The sequence below is a fragment of the Coregonus clupeaformis genome, chromosome 24 (genome assembly GCF_020615455.1).
Source record: "Coregonus clupeaformis isolate EN_2021a chromosome 24, ASM2061545v1, whole genome shotgun sequence".
Classification (NCBI taxonomy): domain Eukaryota; kingdom Metazoa; phylum Chordata; class Actinopteri; order Salmoniformes; family Salmonidae; genus Coregonus; species Coregonus clupeaformis.
In genome coordinates, this window is record NC_059215.1 from 31,392,389 (window position 1) to 31,416,797 (window position 24,409).

Sequence of the window (24,409 nt, forward strand, 5' to 3'; positions counted from 1 at the left end):
GTTTATTGTGTAGATTATCACTAAAGATAATAAAGTTAACATGTTCGTTCAACACGCTGCGCATTGGTCTCTCCCTGACGATCGTGACAGGGAAATGCAGAAGTATTTTTTATTTCGCTATGATCAGCTCATCAAAAATAGACAGATACAAACTTGAAACTACTGATCTTGACAATTTAGCCCAAGGGGTAAAACTCCTGGACAGCAGTTGTGAGTAGCCTCCATTCCATATTGTCCCATTTACTTTGACCTGTGCTGTTTTTAGGATATGATGTTAAGATGTCAGCACATTTTATATTTGATTGGGCGCCATTTAGGTTAGGCTATTTGATCGGAGAAACGTGCATGATGTAAAAAGTGTCCTTCTCATTACATTGTCATACATGTTATCTCCAGCCTGTAGGCTACAGAAAAGACCACTACCATAGGCTATATCTGCTACATGCTTTGTTATAATATTTTTTGATGGAATGTTGGTGGAGCGCCGCAGTGATGTATTTCTCCAACAGCACCAGCACTCTGCTGGGAATGGACAAGCAAAATGTTTTGCACCTCTGCCTTTGACAAAGTGGGCACTGCTTATCACAGGATGGCATCACCTAAAAAGCCCATATGCCACTGGTTGAGAGAAACTGTCATTGTTTTTAGGCAGAATTATGTGAGGTTTTATGTGTTGTTGGAGGTTTATCTAGTCAATCTGGAGCGGCCCTAGTCAATCTGCCAAATCCTGCCTAATGGGCGGGCCAACCCTGGATATTTCAATCTCTGTCCACAAAACCGCTCTCATGTGCGGCGTGCATTTTAGAACGGTGTGTTCCTGCAAATTGCATTTTGGAACATTGGCACGTAGGCCTACCACCGTGAGCACATTGCTACCCTAAAATGTTTAGAAATAATTGTTTATCAACATTTTAAGCTATACATTCTTATCTGTTCCAAATGCCTTATTAATAATTGATATGGCGTATACCTCCACTACACAACCTTGATACGCACCGTGGGGATTAAGAAGTGAGTATATTCAATGCCCACTGAAAAATAAGTGGGTACAAGGTGTGTACTTGCATATACCCTCCACTACACCACTGGCCCCATCTAAGACCCTCCTTCTGACTCTCTCTTTCAAGCCGTGGCTCAGAATAAATGTTTGTTTAATCCTGACATTTGAAAGAGACAGAGGATTTTTTTATGTACTTACATGGCCCGATCCGCCCATGCCACCATGCTCCATGCCCTCTGTGACTGTGGGATTTTGTCTGTGACTCCAGTGGAGTATGCTGCTCGGGCTAATTTGTCCCCATGCCATTCGTGATCCCATTTCAACATATTGCATTTGTACGTTTTTGTTTCAAAGAGGAGAGCTATTGAGAATTGATACAGCAGTTATGTGCAATTTAGATATTCAACAAAGATAATATCTTACAGCAGGTACCAAAACAAACTGTAGAAATTTGGAGGAACTTTAATAATATTTTTTAAGACAACATTTCTAATTCAAGCCACAAAAAGAGTTAACTGTAGGCCTATATAGACAGAGATAGGCTAACTACAGTATATTTGAAACATAATTTGTTTTCAAGAAACATCATGTGTATTTTCTTATTTGTATTTTTAAGTGTCCATACTCAGACCATCTCTAGGTTTAGTAGGCTACTTTCTGAAAGAGTCTGAAAAAATATATCCAGCCCGCAAAGATAGCAGGCTCATGATTGAATTAACCTCGTCCCCAGGCTCGAATTGCTGACCAATAGACCAACGCATAGACAGAGAGAGACCCGGCTGGTGGGCGAGATTATGATTGATGTGACAGAGACAGAGAGAAAGTTCATCGTGCGCAGTTAGATGCGAGGCACTAACTTCCTCGTATACAAATAGAACGCACCCTTCAGCTCTTTCTATCTGAACTAGAATCACGGGATGGAAGAGCCGACATAAAAGGAAAAGGAGCGCTTTCTAAAGAATATAAATAATTCAGCGTTAGAGAACGTGGAATATACAGCTGGTTGGAACGAGGTAACTCCCTCAAATGTTTTCTTCTAGACCACTAGCCTATACTACAAGGGGAATGTGTATCCTCACTGATATTCATACCATAGGCAATAAGCATTTCTTAAAGAATAAAAGTAGATGAACAGATGGCTGTTGTCTTAAAGCATTTCCCATCTGGGTCATTCAGTTAGTGGCATTATGAAAATTGCGCATTAAAGGGTTATGACCGTGTTATAGGCTAATGTAGGCCTAGGTATTGCAGAAGTGTATTCTAATGCATTTTTATATATATGTAAACTCAACAAGATCTCACGGTTTTACCAATTTGACTTCAAATTCGGACGTTTATCCACCTTTCTCCAAACATGAAATTACGAAATTGCTCCAAATGTTAAATTTCGAAGTGTTTTTAACACCCTGGGTTGCTTCCTGCTCAGTTTATTACAGTATTATAGACACTATGTACTGGGATTTCCTATGATTTTCTATGTAGAAGAACGCCTTACCTTCTAACGATTATTGTATAGCTTGTGAGCAGAACAGAGCAGAACAGGTTACATGTGCGTGTTCGTGAGTCTCAGCTTTTCATAGATAGCTGTAGCTTTAACCATTCAGACGCTACAGACATTTCTGTATAAATGACCCTGCCCGGGTGCATTCGCGATCCGCCCTTGTCTCACAAACAAATAGTATAACCTAGAAGTTTGTAGCTCAAACATACGTTTTTTAAATGGGGTTAGAATTCCAAAACGCGCTGGCGTTATGGTGGGACTCATTGGGTTAAGGGTTAAGGTTTTGGATAGGGTTAAAACATTATGTTTAGGCATTCATTATTAATGGTAAGGTCAGGGTTAAGGTTTGGGATAGGGTTAAAATAAAATAAAAAATAGTGTCTACCACTGGGATAGAACACGCGACCTTCGAATCTGGAGTCATGGGAAGAGCCCTCACGGTTTCCCGAGTGGTCGGCTTTGAAGGCATTTCCCAATATCATCAGCACAACTTCAAAGTCAATTTTGATTAATCTACTCTTATCCAGAGCGACTTACAGTTAGTGAGTGCATACATTATTTATTATTATTTTTCATACTGGCCCCCGTGGGAATCAAACCCACAACCCTGGCGTTGCAAACGCCATGCTCTACCAACCGGCCATTCCCTCCCCTACCCTGGACGACGCCAATTGTGCGCCGCCCCATGGGTCTCCCGGTCACGGCCAACTACGACAGAGCCTGGATTCGAACCAGGATTTCTAGTGGCACAGCTACTCGGGAGAACACTATGACAATTCAGAAACTACAGAATTAGAATGTTCACATAAATGGCGTTGAAGGTGAGATTTATATGAACAGTTTATTCAAAATTTTTACATATTGTTATCCCAGGAATGTTGAGATATTAATTTATTTTTCATTTTGATGAGCCTCTGTCTCACTGCTTTTTCTCTAGCCTATACTGTATTAAAAAATGATAAAGAGGAACCAAAAGTTGCTTAGCCTACTGATACCAACACCGCCTACAATATGCACACTGTATGTATATAAATGCAACGCCTATTCATGGATTGTAATCTATTTCTTGATGGAAACCAGGGCGTGAGTGAGTACATGGAAGGGGCTTGGCTTGAACCAGTTCTGTTCCCTGAACCGGTTCAAACCAAGGTGCTTCCTTGTCCACCCCTCTCTCTCGCTCTTTCCCCACCGGTGAAATTTCAGTAGCATCTTGAGCCTGCAGTAGCAAAAAACCTGGACTGACCACTTGCACTGACTCTCTGCACCTGAGCACACACACACTCACACACACACCCACACACACACATATACATTCATGCTACATACACATCACAACTGCTGCTACCAGACTCTTATTTATTATTGCTAAATACTACACAGTTTAAACACTTGACCCCCAATCCCTCTTCCCCAAAACACATGTACAGTTGAAGTCGGAAGTTTAAATACACTTAGGTTGGAGTCATTAAAACTCGTTTTTCAACCACTCCACACATTTCTTGTTAACAAACTATAGTTTTGGCAAGTCGGTTAGGACATCTACTTTGTGCATGACACAAGTAATTTTTCCAACAATTGTTTACAGACAGATTATTTCACTTATAATTCACTGTATCACAATTCTAGTGGGTCAGAAGTTGACATACACTGAGTTGACTGTGCCTTTAAACAGCTTGGAAAATTCCAGAAAATGATGTCATGGCTTTAGAAGCTTCTGATAGGCTAATTGACATAATTTGAGTCAATTGGAGGTGTACCTGTGGATGTATTTCAAGGCCTACCTTCAAACTCAGTGCCTCTTTGCTTGACATCATGGGAAAATCAAAAGAAATAAGCCAAGACCTCAGAAAATAATTGTAGACCTCCACAAGTCTGGTTCATCCTTGGGAGCAATTTCCAAAAGCCTGAAGGTACCACGTTCATCTGTACAAACAATAGTACGCAAGTATAAACACCATGGGACCACGCAGCCGTCATACCGCTCAGGAAGGAGACGCGTTCTGTCTCCTAGAGATGAACGTACTTTGGTGCGAAATGTGCAAATCAATCCCAGAACAACAGCAAAGGACCTTGTGAAGATGCTGGAGGAAACAGGTACAAAAGTATCTATATCCACAGTAAAACGAGTTATATATCAACATAACCTGAAAGGCCACTCAGCAAGGAAGAAGCCACTGCTCCAAAACCGCCATAAAAAAGCCAGACTATGGATTGCAACTGCACATTGGGACAAAGATTGTACTTTTTGGAGAACTGTCCTCTGGTCTGATGAACCAAAAATAGCACTGTTTGGCCATAATGACCATCGTTATATTTGGAGGAAAAAGGGGGTAGCTTGCAAGCCGAAGAACACCATCCCTACCATGAAGCACAGGGGTGGCAGCATCATGCTGTGGGGGTGCTTTGCTGCAGGAGGGACTGGTGCACTTCACAAACTAGATGGCATCATGAGGAAGGAAAATTATGTGGATATATTGAAGCAACATCTCAAGACATCAGTCAGGAAGTTAAAGCTTGGTCGCAAATCTGTCTTCCAAATGGACAATGACCCCAAGCATACTTCCAAAGTTGTGGCAAAATGGCTTAAGGACAACAAAGTCAAGGTATTGGAGTGGCCATCACAAAGCCCTGACCTCAATCCTATAGAACATTTGTGGGCAGAACTGAAAAAGCGTGTGCAAGCAAGGAGGCCTACAAACCTGTCTCAGTTACACCAGCTCTGTCAGGAAGAATGGGCCACAATTCACCAAACTTATTGTGGGAAGCTTGTGGAAGGCTACCCGAAATGTTTGACCCAAGTTAAACAATTTAAAGGCAATGCTACCAAACACTAATAGAGTGTATGTAAACTTCTGACCCACTGGGAATGTGATGAAAGAAATAAAAGCTGAAATAAATTATTCTCTCTACTATTATTCTGACATTTCACATTCTTAAAATAAAGTGGTGATCCTAAGTGACCTAAGACAGGGAAGTGTTACTAGGATTAAATGTCAGGAATTGTGAAAAACTGAGTTTAAATGTATTTGGCTAAGGTGTATGTAAACTTCCGACTTCAACTGTAAATATTGTATTATAAATTGTGCCTTCCAGTATTATACTTATGCTACAATGTTTATTCTATTGTACTGAGCCATTTACTTTATGTTCGTATTCTAATCTTTTATTGTTTCTTATTGTTGTTGCATAATCGAGAAGGAACCTGCAAGTAAGAATTTCTTTGGACGGTGTACATGTGTATCCTGTACATACAAAACTTGAAACTAAACAACTATTACGTGTTCCATAGCAAGCTTCTCTATCCGTGCTAATTGGTAGAGTAAATTAATGAGCTATTTTGTCAAAACTGTAGATTTCACAGGCTTTAAAAAAAGAAGGAAAAGGAACTATATGAACCATTACCTTTTTTTGGTTCGAACCAGTTCAGAAACTTGAACGGAACAGAAAAAATAGGGGTTCTGTTCAGAAAATAATTTAGGTTCTAACCCATGATGGAAAGTAATTATTGTGGATTTTGTAAAAAAAAGAAAATGTAAATGGTCACATCACACCCGAAACTTGCTTCCATATGTTTCATATGTTATGTGTGTGTATTGTGCCTGGTGCCTGGTTCCATGGCATGGCATTGTGTGAGCGTACTAGCAGAGGAGGTTTAGCAGTGCTGTTTTTCACATGGTGTCCACTCCCAGTCCCAGCCGCCCGCCGCCTGCCCTGCAGCAGATGCCATGATAGCGGTTAGGGCCAGAGGTACACATGGCACAGGGCTCTCACAGCTAACTAGATTAGCATCTGTGGGTAATATGATGGTTAGAGACAGACAGACAGACAGACAGACATTGCCAGAGACAGAAGGAGGAGGATGATTGGGGGTGTTATTAGGGGCTGATTGGATCAAGTGACGTGGAGAGAAAGATGGATGGAGACAATAAGGATGAAGGGGCACTTTCTAAAGAGCAGGGTGGTTCTCTGCGTCTATGGTCTGAGCATCACCACCAGTTAACTTCCTCTGTACAGGACATACATACCATGTGTGTCATGGTTTGATGAGATAAATGGACGATGTGAGTGGTTGATAAGAGGCTGAGGAGGTTTGTAAATGGATGAGAATGGTTTGGCCTACCACCAGAGACACTTTTTCATGATACAACACTTGATAGTCAGGGAGAAGTGTCTTCTCCTGAGAACCGGAGGGAGGAGTGGGGGGGGTAGGGTCCTATACCTGTAGCCTGGCATACTGGCATGGGGAAGCATAATGATAGATTGAACCTTTTCCAATCACAATAACCATTTGGCCTTTTTAGTGGTGTTGGAGTCTGTAAGCATAAATTGGTTTGCTGGAAGTTAAACTTTAACTGTTAAAAAGAAACTGATCCTGCTGTCACAAAGAGGAACACAGTTTAAATGAAAAAGGGAAGTTAATAGTTTTCTTCTGTTAGGTTAAAGTAAGGGAATCTCTCAGACTGATAAACATCACTTCATTCCCTCGTCACTTTAAAAAATAGCAGTTTGAAAGTGTTCTATGAACAATTGCCTTAGTCACAGTGTGTTATACACAGTGTGTCAAAGTTTAAACAAAAGTAATATATGCCATCTATATGCCATCATACAGTGGGGGAAAAAAGTATTTAGTCAGCCACCAATTGTGCAAGTTCTCCCACTTAAAAAGATGAGAGAGGCCTGTAATTTTCATCATAGGTACACGTCAACTATGACAGACAAAATGAGATTTTTTTTCTCCAGAAAATCACATTGTAGGATTTTTAATGAATTTATTTGCAAATTATGGTGGAAAATAAGTATTTGGTCAATAACAAAAGTTTCTCAATACTTTGTTATATACCCTTTGTTGGCAATGACACAGGTCAAACGTTTTCTGTAAGTCTTCACAAGGTTTTCACACACTGTTGCTGGTATTTTGGCCCATTCCTCCATGCAGATCTCCTCTAGAGCAGTGATGTTTTGGGGCTGTCGCTGGGCAACACAGACTTTCAACTCCCTCCAAAGATTTTCTATGGGGTTGAGACCTGGAGACTGGCTAGGCCACTCCAGGACCTTGAAATGCTTCTTATGAAGCCACTCCTTCGTTGCCCTGGCGGTGTGTTTGGAATCATTGTCATGCTGAAAGACCCAGCCACGTTTCATCTTCAATGCCCTTACTGATGGAAGGAGGTTTTCACTCAAAATCTCACGATACATGGCCCCATTCATTCTTTCCATTACACGGATCAGTCGTCCTGGTCCCTTTGCAGAAAAACAGCCCCAAAGCATGATGTTTCCACCCCCATGCTTCACAGTAGGTATGGTGTTCTTTGGATTCAACTCAGCATTCTTTGTCCTCCAAACACGACGAGTTGAGTTTTTACCAAAAAGTTATATTTTGGTTTCATCTGACCATATGACATTCTCCCAATCCTCTTCTGGATCATCCAAATGCACTCTAGCAAACTTCAGACGGGCCTGGACATGTACTGGCTTAAGCAGGGGGACACGTCTGGCACTGCAGGATTTGAGTCCCTGGCGGCGTAGTGTGTTACTGATGGTAGGCTTTGTTACTTTGGTCCCAGCTCTCTGCAGGTCATTCACTAGGTCCCCCCGTGTGGTTCTGGGATTTTTGCTCACCGTTCTTGTGATCATTTTGACCCCACGGGGTGAGATCTTGCGTGGAGCCCCAGATCGAGGGAGATTATCAGTGGTCTTGTATGTCTTCCATTTCCTAATAATTGCTCCCACAGTTGATTTCTTCAAACCAAGCTGCTTACCTATTGCAGATTCAGTCTTCCCAGCCTGGTGCAGGTCTACAATTCTGTTTCTGGTGTCCTTTGACAGCTCTTTGGTCTTGGCCATAGTGGAGTTTGGAGTGTGACTGTTTGAGGTTGTGGACAGGTGTCTTTTATACTGATAACAAGTTCAAACAGGTGCCATTAATACAGGTAACGAGTGGAGGACAGAGGAGCCTCTTAAAGAAGAAGTTACAGGTCTGTGAGAGCCAGAAATCTTGCTTGTTTGTAGGTGACCAAATACTTATTTTCCACCATAATTTGCAAATATATTCATAAAAAATCCTACAATGTGATTTTCTCGATTTTTTTCCCTAATTTTGTCTGTCATAGTTGACGTGTACCTATGATAAAAATTACAGGCCTCTCTCATCTTTTTAAGTGGGAGAACTTGCACAATTGGTGGCTGACTAAATACTTTTTCCCCCCACTGTATATGCACTCACTCATCCATGCTCACACTCAGTGGTGTATTTTCACTATAACTTAAAGGCTCTCTCTCTCTCTCTCTCTCTCTCTCTCTCTCTCTCTCTCTTTCTCTCTCTCTTTCACTCTCTCTTTCACGCTCATTTTTAATACTGCATCTCATCTGTTTTTGTCAACACAGATGAACAATAAAACGACAGGTCCTGTCTCTCTCATACAGACACTATTCAATCATAGGAATTCCCCCTCTCTCTAATTTCCCTCCATATGACTCTGAACATAGCCCTACCATGTTATGGTTTAATAAAAAAAAAAAAAAAAGCTCTTCATGCCACCAATCACCAACAGCACATGTTTAACCGTCTGTCTCAAAGGCGGGGCTGTGTTTTGCTAGTTGGGTGTCACGCTGGTGATTATGACTTTTTTGCTTTTAAACAGCTGTGTAACAGCACTGTAGGCTTGTATGGGAAATATTACAGTAAACGGTCACCCTCAGAGCGTACGGCAAGTAAATCCATACTGTAGCTTATAGTAAACTCCAGTCTAAATGTAGTGAACAGACGTTGTATTCTGACTGATATTTTTGAAAAAACACATTTTTAGGTTCTTCCACCATGGGCTGTGTGGGGTCCAATGAGCAGCAGGATCCCAGCAGCAAAGGAGTGGTCAATGACGACTCTCTGAACCAGACTCAGACAGGCCAGTACGTCAAAGACCCCACCACAGGGACCAAGGCTGTAAGTGAACACCGGGGGGGTTGGGGTGATTATGATGACAAAGATTATGATGTTGGAGGACAGAGAGAGAGAGAGAGATAGAGATAGAGATAGAGATAGAGAGAGAGAGAGAGAGAATTGTATAAAGAACATGGCTAGGGAAAAACTTCAGTGTGAGACAGGGTCAGTGGAAGGGACATTCTAATGAGTATGTGTAGTTGTCATTGACCTTATGTGCAGATAATTGATTTGTGAGGTGCGTTACACAAATAAGTGCTGTTCTAGCCAGTTGTTACTTATTTGCATTACTGCTAGACTCTCTGTTGCCAAGTCCAAGTGACTGATCTGTAAGTAGGTTTCCTTTGGTGTCTGGGGTGGTCATTACTTCCTGTGTGTTAATTGTAATCCCAGCTAGCACATCTGGTTCCTTGGAAGTTGTGGGAACATATGTTTTTGGTTTCATATTGGTTGTGGTAAAACTAAACGTTTTTTTAATGTTCTGAGAACAGAAGTAAAAATGTTGCCTGTTATGGGAACGTTTATATTTAGATTGCAGGGATGTTCTGAGAACGTTTTACTCCGGTTTCTTGAATGTCTTCCTGGGAAGCTTTATTAACGCTCTGAGAATTAAAATTGTGGGTTATTTGGAGTTTTTTGAATGACTTCCTTAAAACTAAGGAAGTCTTCCAACAATAAGTATTTTAATAACACTGCTATCTTATTTGGTTTAAACTTTTTGGAACTCCAAGCACAGATAGGACGCATGGACATTCCTTGGGCATTCATCATGAAACACATTTATTTTGTATTGTAACATGGCATCAGTGAGATTCAAACCTATAATCTTCTGTTTTGTTGATGCTGAGAATGGAATGTACAGTGGCTTGCGAAAGTATTCACCCCCCTTGGCATTTTTCCTATTTTGTTGCCTTACAACCTGGAATTAAAATTGATTTTTTGGGGGGGTTTGTATCATTTCATTTACACAACATGCCTACCACTTTGAAGATGCAAAATATGTTTTCTAGTGAAACAAACAAGAAATAAGACCAAAAAACGGATAACTTGAGCGTGCATAACTATTCAACCAATAAGACAACATTCCTAGAACATTACCAACATTGAAATTATATATAACCATGTTTGAACTTTTAGGAAACGTTCTGCAAATACCAAGAAAATTGTGTTTTTCTGTCAAGTTCCTTCAATGTGCTGAGAATGTTCCAAAGCCAAGCAACTATTCTGCACCATTCCCAGATATTTGTGAGAAGGTTGTATGCAAAATAACCATTGGACAACCAGGCTCTCACCAAGCTCTAAGAAACATATGGTTCTCAGAACGTTATGTGCTAGCTGGGATATGACTGTACGCTCTGTTATTCAGAATGAGGAAGAGGAAGTAGCACAACAAACAAGTGCAGAAATTAGTTTGTGATCATTGGACAGACATTTAGTAATTGAATTGAAATGGCTCTCCTCTATTTCTGTTTTACTTACATTCCTATTTTCTATCGGTCTATCGCACTCTTGCTTACACACATCTCCTTCTCTGTCTCACTCACTTTCTCCCAACTATACTATACTACACTACAACTATAATATACTATACTATACTACATTTCCCATGGTTCTCCTCAAGACTTCAATCTCATATTGTCTTTACAGAACAGAACCATATCCATTGCCCCTCCAGTCCCCTCTAATGGTGAGTATGACGCATAAAAGTTACAGGACTCACATTGCTTACTTGAGTCTGTGATGTAGGAACTATTACTGTGTCACACTGTATTTTGAACAGCACACCACATACTGTAAATCTAAAATGGGTTACCGTTTGTTGTCATATAATGAGGCCACTGTTATAATAGGAAAGCAGCCAGACATATTTAGTGACCCAGGCAAAGCACTGTTGTTGTATTAAGAATGTAAAGTTGCACATGAAGTCACCCACAAGTCTTTCTTTGTCATATGCGTGCATGCACATACACACGCACACCTGTACACACACACACACACACACACACACTTGCGTTCTCTGCTCCCTCCCCCTCCAGGTCCTGAGAGCATTGCCATTGCACTGTATGACTATGAGGGTGTAAATCATGGAGACCTGGGCTTCAAGAAGGGAGACAAGCTTAGAATCTTACAGGAGTGAGTGTATCTGACATTTACACACAAACATGATGCATCCTTACCCATACATAGCAGTGTATTGAATACCTATGACCACACCTCTCACTCTCTGGGTCTTTGGGTCTTTGGGTCTCTGGTCTCTGGTCTCTCTCTCTGGTCTCTGGTCTCTCTCTCTCTCTCTCTCTGTCTCTCTCTCTTGCTCTCTCTTGCTCTCTCTCGCTCTCTCTCGCTCTCTCTCGCTCTCATGCTCTCTCTGCAGATCTGGAGAATGGTGGAGAGCACAGTTAATTAGCACAGGCAAGGAAGGCTACATCCCAAGTAACTATGTAGCCATAGACAGCCTTGAAACCGAAGAGTAAGTGTTTTATCAGTGCACTGTGTGAATAGTTTGTGAGTAGAGCTGCTCAAAGGAATCAGTGTGATATACATTTACCATCATCCAGGTGGTTCTTTAAAGGAGTGATCAGGAAAGATGCAGAGAGGCAGCTGCTGGCATCAGGAAACAAAACAGGATCGTTCATGATCCGTGACAGTGAGACCACCAAGGGTGAGCAAGTTAAAAAGCTCTTAAACATACACACATACAAACAAACCTTTACACATTTAACGAGCTAACACCCTCTCTCCTTTCTGCTACAGGCAGCTACTCCCTATCCGTAAGGGACAGTGATTCCCAATCAGGAGACACAGTCAAGCATTACAAGATCCGTACACTGGACAACGGTGGCTTCTATATCTCCCCACGCATCACCTTCAACACCCTGCAGGAACTGGTCAGCCACTATAAGAGTGAGTGCCAACAGCATGGCCATAATACACAGGGATACACCCATAGAGATAGATAGATAGAGATATCAGTTGACTATTTTAAAATGCTGGAAGCCCTCTATGGAGGTGTCATAATACCCATAAAACCTAAGGTCAAACATGGAATTTTTTCCCAAATGGAATTTTACAAACACTTTTAAAAAATGTATGCACGCATGACTGTAAGTCGCTTTGGATAAAAGCGTCTGCTAAATGGCATATTATTTTATTATTATTAAAATAAGGTCTGTTTTGTGTAGGCTTACCCTGGCGTGACGTTTTGATAACCATGTAAATCTCTCTCGGACAAGGTGACTTTTATCAATATATTCGGCTCTATTTACTCTCAGATTCGTAAATGCTAATTAGCATCAAAGTAGACATCATGCAAGACTACAAATCCCAGCAAGCACCTGCACGTCATCTCTAGCTGACACCTTTGCTTAAAGGTATTGTGTAAAAAACTTGCACAAGACAGTTCACAGAATTATTGACTTTTTGACAATTTATTAATTTCTAAATGTAGTTAACATTAGATAGTTAATCCAGAGATTCTTACCTTTGCCTTGATTCGGCAGTCTTGTCCAGATCATCATGGCATTTGTAGTTCTTTGTGATAGCAACATTAGCATTCCATTTTGGGGGTAAATACAGGCAAATATATTGGTAAAAGTCACCTTGTCCTAGAGAGATTTACACGGTTATCAAAACTTCACGCCAGGGTAAGCCTACACGAAACACAGCCCTTATTTTAAGTGTTTCTAAAATCCCCTTTGGGAAAAATGAATGGTAGAAAAATGACTGGAACCATTTCCTTGTTTGACCGCTAGGTTTTATGGGTATTATGGGGCGGCGCACAATTGGCCTAGCGTCGTCCAGGGTAGGGGAGGGAATGGCCGGCAGGGATGTAGCTCAGTTGGTAGAGCATGGTGTTTGCAACGCCAGGGTTGTGGGTTTGAAAAATACAAAAAATAATGTATGCACTAACTGTAAGTCGCTCTGGATAAGCGCGTCTGCTAAATGACTAAAATGTAATGTAAATGTTATGACTCATACTGTGGTACTCTATGGCAATGTCCATGCAAAAATAGTTTATATCCAACTAGAGTTCTCTATCTATCTCTATGGATACAACCCAGCAGCCACTGTTACTAAAGCGGATAGTGACAGTTTGAGGTAAACAGCCCCCTCTGCTGGCTGCCTCATCTGAAATGGGCACATAGTCTATATGGCCTCCAGCAGTGTTCACTTTCTATGTGTTTATTAATGTGTTATGCACAGTTAAAAAATACATTCAGTTAATGTCCTGTATGATTCAGAGCTTTGTGTGTGGATGTCTTACTCTCATTGGATATGTTTGCTTCCTATAGAGCAGGGAGATGGTCTGTGCCAGGCCTTGACCAGCCCCTGCCTCAGTCCCAAGCCCCAGAAGCCCTGGGAGAAGGATGCCTGGGAGATCCCTCGGGAGTCCCTCAAACTTGACAGGAGGCTCGGGGCTGGCCAGTTCGGAGAGGTCTGGATGGGTGAGTTACTCAATCATTCTGAGAAGGTTATGTTTGGACCAATACTGGGAGATTAGAATAAGTGTATATGTATTCTGAAAACATCTTGTTTTTAGCAAGCTGTGAACTGAGCATGGCTAATGTGGTTGTCTTTGTATATTTTGCTGTAGCTACATACAACAAGCACACCAAGGTGGCAGTGAAGACCATGAAGCCTGGCACGATGTCTGTGGAGGCTTTCCTGGACGAGGCTAACCTGATGAAGGCCCTGCAGCACGACAAGCTGGTCCGTCTGAACGCTGTGGTTACCAAAGAGGAACCCATCTACATCATCACAGAGTACATGGAAAAGGGTGTGTACACTACAGTTTGACATTTTCTATACATTAACATTACCATACAGTACATTTCCTGTCAGTGTATTTCTGTCATTGAATTCTGTTTTTGTGTGTGCATGTGTGTGTGTGTGTCTTTAGGCAGTTTGCTGGACTTCTTGAAGAGTGATGAGGGCAAACGTGTTCAGCTCCCCAAACTCATTGACTTCTGTGCACAGGTGAGATTCAGCTACCGTATCTCACAGTTAGTTTTTTTTTCAATCACTCGTGCAATTTTCACAAGTATGTGGTACATTTTCACAACTCTAGGAACAACAATCTAAACAGATTATCAAAATGTCTCATATTTCAAAACTCTAAGCACATTTTCAATTGACTGAGTACAGCAAACAAATTCACAAAATCACTTGTTCACTGCACCAAATCACTCTGACAATTTGCATACATATTCAGTGTAAGTATCTGCTTTTCACAATGCAATATTCACCTTACTTTTTATATGATTTTCTTGTCATTTGTTAACAATATTAACTATCACTTAATAAAACTGCTCAAAACTGATAACTACTGAAGCAAAATTGTATAGTGCCTGCCTAGTTTACCTATATAGTTTGATGATTGCTGAACACTGTAAAATTCTATATTTTTCATCATAAATGTATCAATTTACATTGGAATATGTGGCTGTAAATACTATATCATCATCCTCCATCAGCCAGCTTCAATAGGACAAAGTGGAGTCACTTTATGTGCTAACATTTGAAATTATAGTGTAGTGTACAATGCACTACTGAAATACCTTGGTTGTATTTACTTTTTTTTAATCACTTTGGTACATTGTATCCAAATGGCGCCGGAGGAGATGGCTGCCGTTTTTGTAATTTATTCTGTACAATAATGTTTCTGCCACCGTCTCTTATGACCAAAAAGAGCTTCTGGATATCAGGACAGCGATTACTCACCTCATATTGGACGATTTTTTCTTCAACGAGTCGGACGCAAAGGATATTCTACAGACACACGACAAGGCCCAAATCCCCGTCATTCGTATGAGAAAGAGACGTAGATATCGTGGACATAGGTCGGGGTGCCTTGTAAGGATCCGACAGTGAGCGAGTAATCTGCCTCTTCCATCAATCCTATTAGCCAACGTACAATAATTTGAAAACAAAATGGACGACCTAAGATCAAGGATATCCTACCTACAGGACGATAAAAACTGTAATATCTTATGTTTCACTGAGTCGTGGCTGAACGACGACATGGATAACATACAGCTGGTGGGATATACGCTACATCGGCAGGATAGAACGGTCCGGTAAGACAAGGGGTGGCGGTCTGTGTATATTTGTAAACAACAGCTGGTGCATAAAATCTAATACTAAGGAAGTCTCAAGGTTTTACTCGCCTGAGGTAGAGTATCTCATGATAAGCTGTAGACCTCACTATTTACCAAGAGAGTTTTCTTCTATATTTTTCGTAGCTGTCTATTTACCACCACAAACCGATGCTGGCACTAAGATTGCACTCAATGAGCTGTATAAGGCCATAAGCAAACAGGAAAATGCTCATCCAGAGGCAGCGCTCCTAGTGGCCGGGGACTTTAATGCAGGGAAACTTAAATCCGTTCTACTTCATTTCTAATGTGCAACTCTAGACCACCTTTACTCCACACACAGAGACGCGTACAAAGCTCTCCCTCGCTCTCCATTTGGCAAATCTGACCATAATTCTATCCTCCTTATTCATGCTTATAAGCAAAAACTAAAGCAGGAAGCAACAGTGACTCGGTTAATAAGGAAGTGGTCAGATGACGCAGATGCTAAGCTACAGGACTGTTTTGCCAGCACAGACTGGAATATGTTCCGGGATTCTTCCGATGGCATTGAGGAGTACACCACATCAGTCACTGTCTTCATCAATAAGTGCATCGATGACGTCGTCCCCACAGTGACCGTACATACATACCCCAACCAGAAGCCATGGATTACAGGCAACATCCGCACTGAGCTAAAGGGTAGAGCTGCCGCTTTCAAGGAGTGGGACTCTAACCCGGACGCTTATAAGAAATCCCGCTATGCCCTTCAACGAACCATCAAACAGGCAAAGAGTCAATACAGGACTAAGATTGAATCGTACTACACCGGCTCCGACACTCGTCGGATGTGGCAGGGCTTGCAAACTATTACAGACTACAAAAGGAAGCACAGCCGTGAACTGCCCAGTGACACAAGCCTACCAGACGAGCTAAATCACTTCTATGCTCGCTTCGAGGCAAGCAACACTGAAACATGCATGAGAGCATCAGCTGTTCCGGATGACTATGTGATCACGCTCTCCGTTGTCGATGTGAGTAAGACTTTTAAGCAGGTCAACATTCACAAGGTCACAGGGCCAGACGGATTATCAGGACGTGTACTCTGAGCATGTGCTGACCAACTGGCAAGTGTCTTCACTGATATTTTCAACATGTTCCTGACTGAGTCTGTAATACCAACATGTTTCAAGCAGACCACCATAGTCTCTGTGCCCAAGAACACTAAGATAACCTGCCTAAATGACTACCGACCCGTAGCACTTACGTCTGTAGCCATGATGTGCTTTGAAAGGCTGGTCATGGCTAACATCAACACCACTATCCCAGAAACCCTAGACCCACTCCAATTTGCATACCAACCCAACAGATCCACAGATGATGCAATCTCTATTGCACTCCACACTGCCCTTTCCCACCTGGACAAGAGGAACACCTACGTGAGAATGCTATTCATTGACTACAGCTCAGCGTTCAACACCATAGTGCACTCAAAGCTCATCACTAAGCTAAGGACCCTGGGACTAAACACCTCCCTCTGCAACTGGATCCTGGACTTCCTGACGGGCCTCCCCAGGTGGTAAGGGTAGGTAACAACACATCTGCCACGCTGATCCTCAACACGAGGGCCCCTCAGGGGTGCGTGCTCAGTTCCCTCCAGTACTCCCTGTTCACCCATGACTGCATGGCCAGACACGACTCCAACACCATCATTAAGTTTGCCAATGACACAACAATGGTAGGCCTGATCACCGACAACGATGAGACAGCCTATAGGGAGGAGGTCTCCACCCCCCCCCCCACCCTACCCCCCCTCACACACAGCGGAGTCGCTCACCACCTTCCGGAGACATTTGAAACCCCACCTCTTTAAGGAATACCTGGGATAGGATAAAGTAATCCTTCTACCCCCCCCCACACACACAGCGGAGTCGCTCACCACCTTCCGGAGACATTTGAAACCCCACCTCTTTAAGGAATACCTGGGATAGGATAAAGTAATCCTTCTACCCCCAAAAAAAAAAAGTGGTTATCCCACTGGCTATAGGGTGAATGCATCAATTTGTGAGTCGCTCTGGTCTAGAGCGTCTGCTAAATGACGTAAATGTGCCCTTGAGCAAGGCACTTAACCCTAATTGCTCCTGTAAGTCGCTCTGGATAAGAGCGTCTGCTAAATGACTAAAATGTAAATGTAAATAACAACCTCTCCCTCAACATGATCAAGACAAAGGAGATGATTGTGGACTACAGGGAAAAAAAGAGGACTGAGCATGCCCCCATTCTCATCGATGGGGCTGTAGTGGAACAGGTTGAGAGCTTCAAGTTCCTTGGTGTCCACATCACCAACAAACTATCATGGTCCAAACACACCAAGACAGTCGTGAAGAGGGCACGACAAAGCCTATTCCCCCTCAGGAGACTGAAAAGATTTGGCGTGGGTCCTCGAGAGCATCCTGACTGGTTGCATCACCGCCTGGTATGGCAACTGCTCGGCCTCTGACTGCAAGGCACTACAGAGGGTAGTGCGTACGGCCCAGTACATCACTGGGGCCAAGCTTCCTGCCATCCAGGACCTCTATACCAGGCAGTGTCAAAGACTCCAGCCACCCTAGTCATAGACTGTTCTCTCTGCTACCACACGTCAAGCGGTACCGGAGCGCCAAGTCTAGGTCCAAAGGCTTCTTAACAGCTCCTACCCCAAGCCATAAGACTCCTGAACAGCTAATCATGGCTACCTGGACTATTTGCATTGCTCTGTCCGGCTTTCAATTTACTCTTGAAAGTTGTAATAGTAGAATTCACAAGGTGCAATTTCGAAATTGGATAGTGAATCATCAGTTTTCCTCTTGTCATGTCAGTCATTGCATACCTTGGAGAGCTATTTATAACTTGTCAGAAATGTTTTTTAGCTTGGTTTTTTAGCCGATAGATTTTGTAGCAATGTTCGATTTTGTAGCAATGTTCGAGTCACTCAAATACACATTAGACATGGCAACATTTATATCATTGCAGGAAACAAGCTTTAAACCTGCAAAATGTTCTCTCCGCCAACAAGAGGGGTGTGAACAGTTTGTGTCATGAACAGTGCTTCTGCCCATAGAAATAGACATAGCATGCGCGCTTAGGGGGGGGGGGGGGATGCGGTCGTACCGCCTACGGGCGCCTATGGGCGGTACAGATATCACTTAGGCCTATTATGGATATTTACATATCAATTGTGTGAATCACACTGCTGCTCTCTCAATTATTCGCGCCTTCCAGATTGTGGTTGTTGTGGATGGCCTTTCCCCAAATGTATAGGTGTATTTAACCCCAATAATGGTTGAATTGAAGAAGTGTAGGCTAAGCTGCCTATCAATCATTGTTTATGCGACCTGTGGACAGCCAGTGAAAAATGTGCTCTTGCAACAGCTGCATAGTAGTGCGGATACCAGCCTATGGAATAAAAGTTCTCCGTGGTATTGTGCTCCATACTGTCAAAAATTAGTTTAATTTAAGAAGACTACGAGTAGGGCTTTTATTGCTCAATCTAATTTGTGCTGATTTAAAAAAAACAGGTCACACTTTATTTGGATTTTTCATCTGTAGATGTTCTGCAGATGGTCATACTATCAACAAACTGTAGATAAGCAACTGCTTGCTAATGTTCCAGTTAAAGCCAATGTATGGTCATTCTGGCATCTGCATTGGCCGTACAGCATTTACTGCGATGCGGCCTCTGCAGAGGTCAGGGCATTCATACTTCTTGCGCTTCGCGGAGCAGAGCAGAGCTGTTGTAAACGAAGTTGTCAAGGAAATAAGTTTGTGTTTATTCAGGATGCACCGCACTCACCTACCATCAACCAATCATGTCAATGAAGACTTATACAGAGCTATACGGAGCCCTCCGCATTGTTATGAACATAATAAAGGGGGCATTACACATCTTATCAGTGTACTTAAGAGTTTAGAAAATATACCAGGTCTGAAAAATGCGCCAAAGTGATTGATAAAAACTGTAACAATATATTCCACTCATTATCTGAATTTCATTGATACACTGTAAGCTGATTAATTTTGTTAAGCAGAGAGAGACAGGTTATACTGTACCAGTTGCCAAGTCACATAGAAAAGGTTATCTTCAACAACAATGTTGCATGGGGTAGAAATGGTATACACACACCGTGCTACACCAATGCTACACCAATGTGTTTTTACTGTAGCCTACTGCTTTACAATACCCCCAGAATTCCTCTATTTCTGATGATTTGTTCTACGTATGTACTGTATAAGGATAATGAAACTGTAAAATTGACATATCTCACATCCTGCCATTAGATACAAAATTACAGCCGAACTTATGAACTTATGCTGTGAGTATGTATGTTTATGCCATCTGTTGTATGTAGATTGTAGAGTGAAGTGAGGTGAGAGGATTGAAGAATTAGGAAGATATTGAAATGGAATGGAAAGAGAGAAAGAGAGAATAACTGAAAGAGAAGGGGAACAGGAAGACATTGTCGGATGAGTCTGTTCAGATTTAAATCTACCAAGACAGATTTGTAATGTTAAATTATTCATCTAAGATTGTTACACAGATTAGGTGTATCTAGTTCTATAATAGCATATGTCAGTCAATATGTGTATGTGTATGTGTGTGTGTGTGTGTGTGTGTGTGTGTGTGTGTGTGTGTGTGTGTGTGTGTAAGAGAGTGAGAAAGAAAGAAAGAAAGAAAGAAAGAAAGAAAGAAAGAAAGAAAGAAAGAAAGAAAGAAAGAAAGAAAGAAAGAAAGAAAGAAAGAAAGAAAGAAAGAAAGAAAGAAAGAAAGAAAGAAAGAAAGAAAGAAAGAGAGATAGGCGTGAGAGAGGGACGGGAATGAGAGGTGAAAAATAAAACCTGATGGTAGTTGTAAGTTTAGAGGGAACCCAGATGGTCTCAGTATGTTGGGAAGGAAATATTGTCCCAGTTGAGTTGGTATTGGAGTAATCAGTGCTTGTAAATAACATAATTTGCAAATTGAAAGTCCATTATCTTTATTACTATCGCTATCATTATCATTATTTTGATGACTGCTTATTTTATCATCCTATAGCAGAACCTAAGGGGTAGGCTCGTGTGGCCAGGCTTCCAAAATCCTGTCTCGTAAGGGGAGGCTACTTACTTTGCAGGTTGAAATCAGAAAATGACACATGAAAACAGCAGATATATTGCAAAATCAATCATTGAGATCACTTGGGAGATGGAATAGAAGGGAGCGCCCATGCTCCTGCTTTTGGATTACAAAAATGAATGTTATTTTCCTTATGATCCTTTGCCGAGTGAACAAACAGAGAACTATGTTTGGATTACCCCCTTTTCTATCGTCTTCTGACATCTAACCATGTCTTTGTCCATAGATTGCAGAAGGTATGGCCTACATCGAGCAGAGGAACTATATCCACCGAGACCTGCGAGCCGCCAACATCCTGGTCTCAAAGGATCTGGTGTGCAAGATTGCTGACTTTGGCCTCGCCCGAATCATCGAGGACAATGAGTACACAGCCAGGGAAGGTAAGATTAGCACCTAGCATTATCCCCTTGGGGAACATGTCTGTACCATATAATGGTTAATTCATGACTGTAACATAACAGCTGATTTAACAAATACAGTGAGGGAAAAAAGTATTTGATCCCCTGCTGATTTTGTACGATTGCCCACAGACAAAGAAATGATCAGTCTATAATTTTAATGGTAGGTTTATTTGAACAGTGAGAGACAGAATAACAACAACAAAAATCCAGAAAAACGCATGTCAAAAATGTTATAAATTTATTTGCATTTTAATGAGGGAAATAAGTATTTGACCCCCTCTCAATCAGAAAGATTTCTGGCTCCCAGGTGTCTTTTATGCAGGTCACGAGCTGAGATTAGGAGCACACTCTTAAAGGGAGTGCTCCTAATCTCAGCTTGTTACCTGTATAAAAGACACCTGTCCACAGAAGCAATCAATCAATCAGATTCCAAACTCTCCACCATGGCCAAGACCAAAGAGCTCTCCAAGGATGTCAGGGACAAGATTGTAGACCTACACAAGGCTGGAATGGGCTACAAGACCATCGCCAAGCAGCTTGGTGAGAAGGTGACAAAAGTTGGTGTGATTATTTGCAAATGGAAGAAACACAAAAGGACTGTCAATCTCCCTCGGCCTGGGGCTCCATGCAAGATCTCACCTCGTGGAGTTGCAATGATCATGAGAATGGTGAGGAATCAGCCCAGAACTACACGGGAGGATCTTGTCAATGAGCTCAAGGCAGCTGGGACCATAGTCACCAAGAAAACAATTGGTAACACACTACGCCGTGAAGGACTGAAATGCTGCAGCGCCCGCAAGGTCCCCCTGCTCAAGAAAGCACATATACAGGCCCATCTGAAGCTTGCCAATGAATATCTGAATGATTCAGAGGAGAACTCGGTGAAAGTGTTGTGATCAGATGAGACCAAAATCGAGCTCTTTGGCATCAACTCAACTCGCCGTGTTTGGAGGAGGAGGAATGCTGCCTATGACCCCAAGAACACCATCCCCACCGTCAAACATCGAGGTGGAAACATTATGCTTTGGGGATGTTTTTCTGCTAAGGGGACAGGACAACTTCACCGCATCAAAGGGACGATGGACGGCGCCATGTACCGTCAAATCTTGGGTGAGAACCTCCTTCCCTCAGCCAGGGCATTGAAAATGGGTCGTGGATGGATATTCCAGCATGACAATGACCCAAAACACACGGCTAGGGCAACAAAGGAGTGGTTCAAGAAGAAGCACATTAAGGTCCTGGAGTGGCCTAGCCAGTTTCCAGACCTTAATCCCATAGAAAATCTGTGGAGGGAGCTGAAGGTTCGAGTTGCCAAACGTCAGCCTCGAAACCTGAATGACTTGGAGAAGATCTGCAAGGAGGAGTGGGACAAAATCCCTCCTGAGATGTGTGCAAACCTGGTGGCCAACTACAAGAAACGTCTGACCTCTGTGATTGCCAACAAGGGTTTTGCCACCAAGTACTAAGTCATGTTTTGCAGAGGGGTGAAATACTTATTTCCCTCATTTAAAATGCAAATCAATTTATAACATTTTTGACATGCGTTTTTCTGGATTTTTTGGTTGTTATTCTGTCTCTCACTGTTCAAATAAACCTACCATTCAAATTATATAGACTGACCATTTCTTTGTCAGTGGGCAAACTTACAAAATCAGCAGGGGATCAAATCCTTTTTTCCCTCACTGTATTAGTACAGTAGTAGTAGGGAAGGGGGGCTTTCAGTGAAGAGAGATATATCAGTGTGTCAGAGTGAGTTCTGTGGGAGTGAATGAATGACAGGGTTTGAACAGAAAAAAAGATGTTGTGATTGTGAGACAAGCTGTATTATTTATCAGTGACAGCAGGGTGCAACAGACGTAGAGTAAGAAAGCCTACTCTTGTTCCCTAAAAGGAGCAAAGTTCCCCATCAAATGGACGGCCCCGGAGGCAATCAACTATGGCTCCTTCACCATCAAATCAGATGTCTGGTCCTTTGGCATTCTTCTGACCGAGATCATCAGCTATGGACGCACACCATATCCAGGTCAGGACCTGAATGAGAACATGTACTCTACTGTACTTGTACTGTATATTAATTGAATGATGAATTAAATGATAGTGAAATGAAGTGTAAGGATCCTTGTCCCCCTGTAATGATGTGTTTCTGTGCTGGCTCTATCATCTAGGTATGACGAACCCAGAAGTGATTCGCTCTCTGGAGAAAGGTTACCGCATGCAGCGCACCGACAGCTGTCCGAAGGAGCTCTATGACATCATGTTGGAGTGCTGGAAGAACAAGCCCGAGGACCGGCCCACCTTTGAGTACCTGCAGAGTGTCCTGGAGGATTTCTACACCGCAACAGAGAGCCAGTACCAGCAACAGCCATGAGCCAGAATGATTCAGGCAGATACAGTGACGGAAAAAAGTATTTGATCCCCTGCTGATTTTGTACGTTTGCCCACTGACAAAGACATGATCAGTCTATAATTTTAATGGTAGGTTTATTTGAACAGTGAGAGACAGAATAACAACAACAAAATCCAAAAAAACGCATGTCAAAAATGTTATAAATTGATTTGCATTTTAATGAGGGAAATAAGTATTTGACCCCTCTGCAAAACATGACTTAGTACTTGGTGGCAAAACCCTTGTTGGCAATCACAGAGGTCAGACGTTTCTTGTAGTTGGCCACCAGGTTTGCACACATCTCAGGAGGGATTTTGTCCCACTCCTCTTTGCAGATCTTCTCCAAGTCATTAAGGTTTCGAGGCTGACGTTTGGCAACTCGAACCTTCAGCTCCCTCCACAGATTTTCTATGGGATTAAGGTCTGGAGACTGGCTAGGCCACTCCAGGACCTTAATGTGCTTCTTCTTGAGCCAGTCCTTTGTTGTCTTGACTGTGTGTTTTGGGTCATTGTCATGCTGGAATACCCATCCACAACCCATTTTCAATGCCCTGGCTGAGGGAAGGAGGTTCTCACCCAAGATTTGACGGTACATGGCCCCGTCCATCGTCCCTTTGATGCGGTGAAGTTGTCCTGTCCCCTTAGCAGAAAAACACCCCCAAAGCATAATGTTTCACCTCCATGTATGACAGTGGGGATGGTGTTCTTGGGGTCATAGGCAGCATTCCTCCTCCTCCAAACACGGCGAGTTGAGTTGATGCCAAAGAGCTCGATTTTGGTCTCATATGACCACAACAATTTCACCCAGTTCTCCTCTGAATCATTCAGATGTTCATTGGCAAACTTCAGACGGCCCTGTATATATGCTTTCTTGAGCAGGGGGACCTTGCGGGCGCTGCAGGATTTCAGTCCTTCACGGCGTAGTGTGTTACCAATTGTTTTCTTGGTGACTATGGTCCCA

At 42.3% G+C, this 24,409-nt stretch overlaps 1 protein-coding gene across 1 annotated transcript; it reads left to right on the forward strand.

Annotated features, from left to right (window-relative positions):
- Nucleotides 1–1,839: 1,839 nt before the first annotated feature.
- On the forward strand, nucleotides 1,840–23,502 carry LOC121538305 (tyrosine-protein kinase HCK-like). Its single transcript, XM_041846182.1, has 13 exons — nucleotides 1,840–2,013; nucleotides 9,308–9,441; nucleotides 11,086–11,125; nucleotides 11,475–11,571; nucleotides 11,813–11,908; nucleotides 11,997–12,100; nucleotides 12,193–12,342; nucleotides 13,731–13,883; nucleotides 14,033–14,215; nucleotides 14,339–14,415; nucleotides 20,888–21,041; nucleotides 22,954–23,085; nucleotides 23,228–23,502. The coding sequence occupies exons 2-13, from the start codon at nucleotides 9,319–9,321 to the stop codon at nucleotides 23,428–23,430; spliced, it is 1,512 nt and encodes a 503-aa protein (XP_041702116.1). The 5' UTR covers nucleotides 1,840–2,013; nucleotides 9,308–9,318; the 3' UTR covers nucleotides 23,431–23,502.
- The last annotated feature ends 907 nt before the right edge of the window (nucleotides 23,503–24,409 follow it).